This window comes from Juglans microcarpa x Juglans regia, chromosome 2D (genome assembly GCF_004785595.1).
Source record: "Juglans microcarpa x Juglans regia isolate MS1-56 chromosome 2D, Jm3101_v1.0, whole genome shotgun sequence".
Taxonomy (NCBI): Eukaryota; Viridiplantae; Streptophyta; class Magnoliopsida; order Fagales; family Juglandaceae; genus Juglans; species Juglans microcarpa x Juglans regia.
In genome coordinates, this window is record NC_054596.1 from 39702939 (window position 1) to 39705567 (window position 2629).

At 38.7% G+C, this 2629-nt stretch overlaps 1 protein-coding gene across 1 annotated transcript; it reads right to left on the bottom strand.

Moving 5' to 3' along the window:
* Window positions 1-231: 231 nt before the first annotated feature.
* LOC121250241 (probable glycosyltransferase At3g42180) lies at window positions 232-2343 on the bottom strand. Its single transcript, XM_041149285.1, is given in 4 exon segments — window positions 232-960; window positions 963-1161; window positions 1691-2054; window positions 2197-2343. Coding segments are annotated over 3 exon segments (1038 nt in total). The 5' UTR covers window positions 2042-2054; window positions 2197-2343; the 3' UTR covers window positions 232-472.
* Window positions 2344-2629: the final 286 nt, after the last annotated feature.

Below are 2629 nucleotides of genomic sequence, written 5' to 3' on the forward strand. Positions count from 1 at the left end.
TAATTAAGCCAGACCCTTCTTCAAAACTTTCTTGTTCATGATTTGTGAGTATTCGCTTCTTATAGCGCCTGATGATCAGCCTGGCCTCATGCGCGCGCGCACTTACAGTACAGCAAAAACGTCCCAGTACATGTTTTGATCTCCATTTGAGGAGAATATATATAAATAAGTTTTTCACTTCAAAATTGTAGGAGTGCATGAATCTGATCTTAATAATAAGAGTATCCCCTCCAATCCCAAGGAACTAATTATACTTTGAACAAGCTACGTACTATATATATCTTGTATATATAGGCACAGCTAGCTAGCTCATGCCAAACTGACATGAAGAAATTAAAGGTAGATAGCTAGCATAATTATGGCTGACATGTATGTATATATATATATGGGACAGAAATTATAACTTGTATAGCCATCTCATGAGTAGTGTGCTCAAGTTCATCATGTCAGCAGGCTAGCTTATAAGCTAAGATTATAATGCAGTGTCCTCATCCTGCATTGAAGTATGAAGTGCGAAATTAAGTCTCCTCAACCACACTGAGTGAAGCACCATGTGGATGACATCAAATGGCTTAGCAGGCCGATTTAGTACGAAATGCCTCTGCACTCTCACTACATTTTTCTGCATTTTCAAGTACTTCTCATGGGGAATCCCTTGTAAGATAGTCTTGATTTCTGGTATCTTCTCTGCGGGAATTTTTACAGAAAATTGGCTCCAATTAAGGACATCGCTGAATGGTAAACAATAGCTGTCGGAGATAATCACTGGTACACATCCCGTGTAAATTGCTTCCACAACTCTAGGGCTTGCCACTTCAAACCCACTAGGGCACAAGCAATACTTCGTCTGCCCCATTATTTTGGTGTAGTTTGGGCCCTTGGGGAGAAACTCATGGACCTGTACATCTCTATCTTTGTCCTTCCAATACTTGAGTAGCACTTTCCGAATGTGTCCGTGGTCCGGCCGCCAAAGAAGGCGAGGATCGGGCGGTTGGTAGGGTCCTGGCCTCGAATTGGTTGGCGGAGCTTTCCAAAGGGTAAATAAATTTCAGGTAGTGAGACATCTCTTATTGGCTGGAATCCTTCAGAGGTGTTGGCATTGCAGAGAACCCTAATGAAGTTCTTGAAGATTTCGGGGTTAGCAGCTGAGACATCTGGTGCCTGAATTATGGAAATAGCAATATCAACACTAGGAATACATACATGCAACAATCAAGTGATCAATATGAGGAGCTAGGTTTGAACTTAGCTTAAGAAATGGGTTAGGGGTAAAATATAGATAGTATAGTGGGTTGACCAGTTATATTACACATTTGTAATTAGCTTTTTTGTTTAAATCCTACAATCAAGTAAATGAGTTAATGAGTTGTGCTATTTATAACTCGGCGTACTTCCAATTATAAAAAAGTTCAAGACATACTAACTTTTTTATGCTAAGTTCCTAACTAATCATATGCTCATATGACAGTCTTTTACATCGATCATATCATTAATGTGCGATAACAATTATTTACGATAAAAATATACTTATTTTGACAGAAAATAATCATTTTTATTAAAAATAACTATTCATAAATAAGCAAATTTCCTACAGTGGCGTTACAAGTCATTAACCGGGCTTGTAAATAATTTTTTCTTTTTCTAAATAAACATGCACGATCGATGACATGAAATAGGGAGCCGAGCGTACCCAATCGTGACATGAAAGCATAAAATGGTCAGCACCTTTGCTTCTGTTCCAGTAAGGGTGCTTATCTGCTATGAGCTTGATGTAGTCCATTACGATCCGTTGCAGACGACCTCGATGGAAATCAGCTTTGGAGATAATAGGCATGTAAACATAGGCAACAATCTTGGCTACACTAATAGGCAGGAAAAATACGTGTGCCTCTTCAGGATGGCTAGCCCTGAAGGGGCTTTTGTAGCTTTCTATTTCATCCATGAATTGCCCTTCCATGGCGTAGATGTTGTTTACTGGTGCATCGTGGACTAAAGGTTGCTCTCCTTCTTCGTAGGTCCATACCTTGAACCTCTTCTGCATCTCTATGTGGCTCCTGATCATGATCATGACGGAACAACAAATAGATATCAGAGATGAAAGGTTGTTTTGTAAAAAGATTTTATGATCATTCAAAGACTTAAATCTTTAATGGAAAAGACTAATTTAAAGTGATTTCTGAATGTTATAAACTTAACTGATGAAAAGCATGGGGGTTTCTGTAAATGGACCCTCTAGGTATAAAAGTCTCTTTCTTCTCGGATGTATAGTTCCTTGACTGAATTGCTTCACGTATGGCTGCTCTTGCTTTAGCTAATTCTCCTTCGACTCTCTTTAAACTTCTTTCCTTCTGTTTGTAGCAACATATTTAAAAGAAGAGTAAATGGTACTGAGAAATCAATGGCAGTTCATGATTAAATTTCAAACAAAGATGATGACTTCGCTCAGAATATGGATGTTTCTTACTTTGGTGCTGCTAACCTTGTGTACTGTACTGCTTTTGTTCGTAGAATTTGAGAAAACCCCATCTACGGAAACTCGTGGTGGGGTACTTCTGTCAGTTAAGTGGTTGGTTTTTCTAAGATGAATGGATGGGGTGAAAGAAGAATAAAGGAGATCAGTGGAATGTTC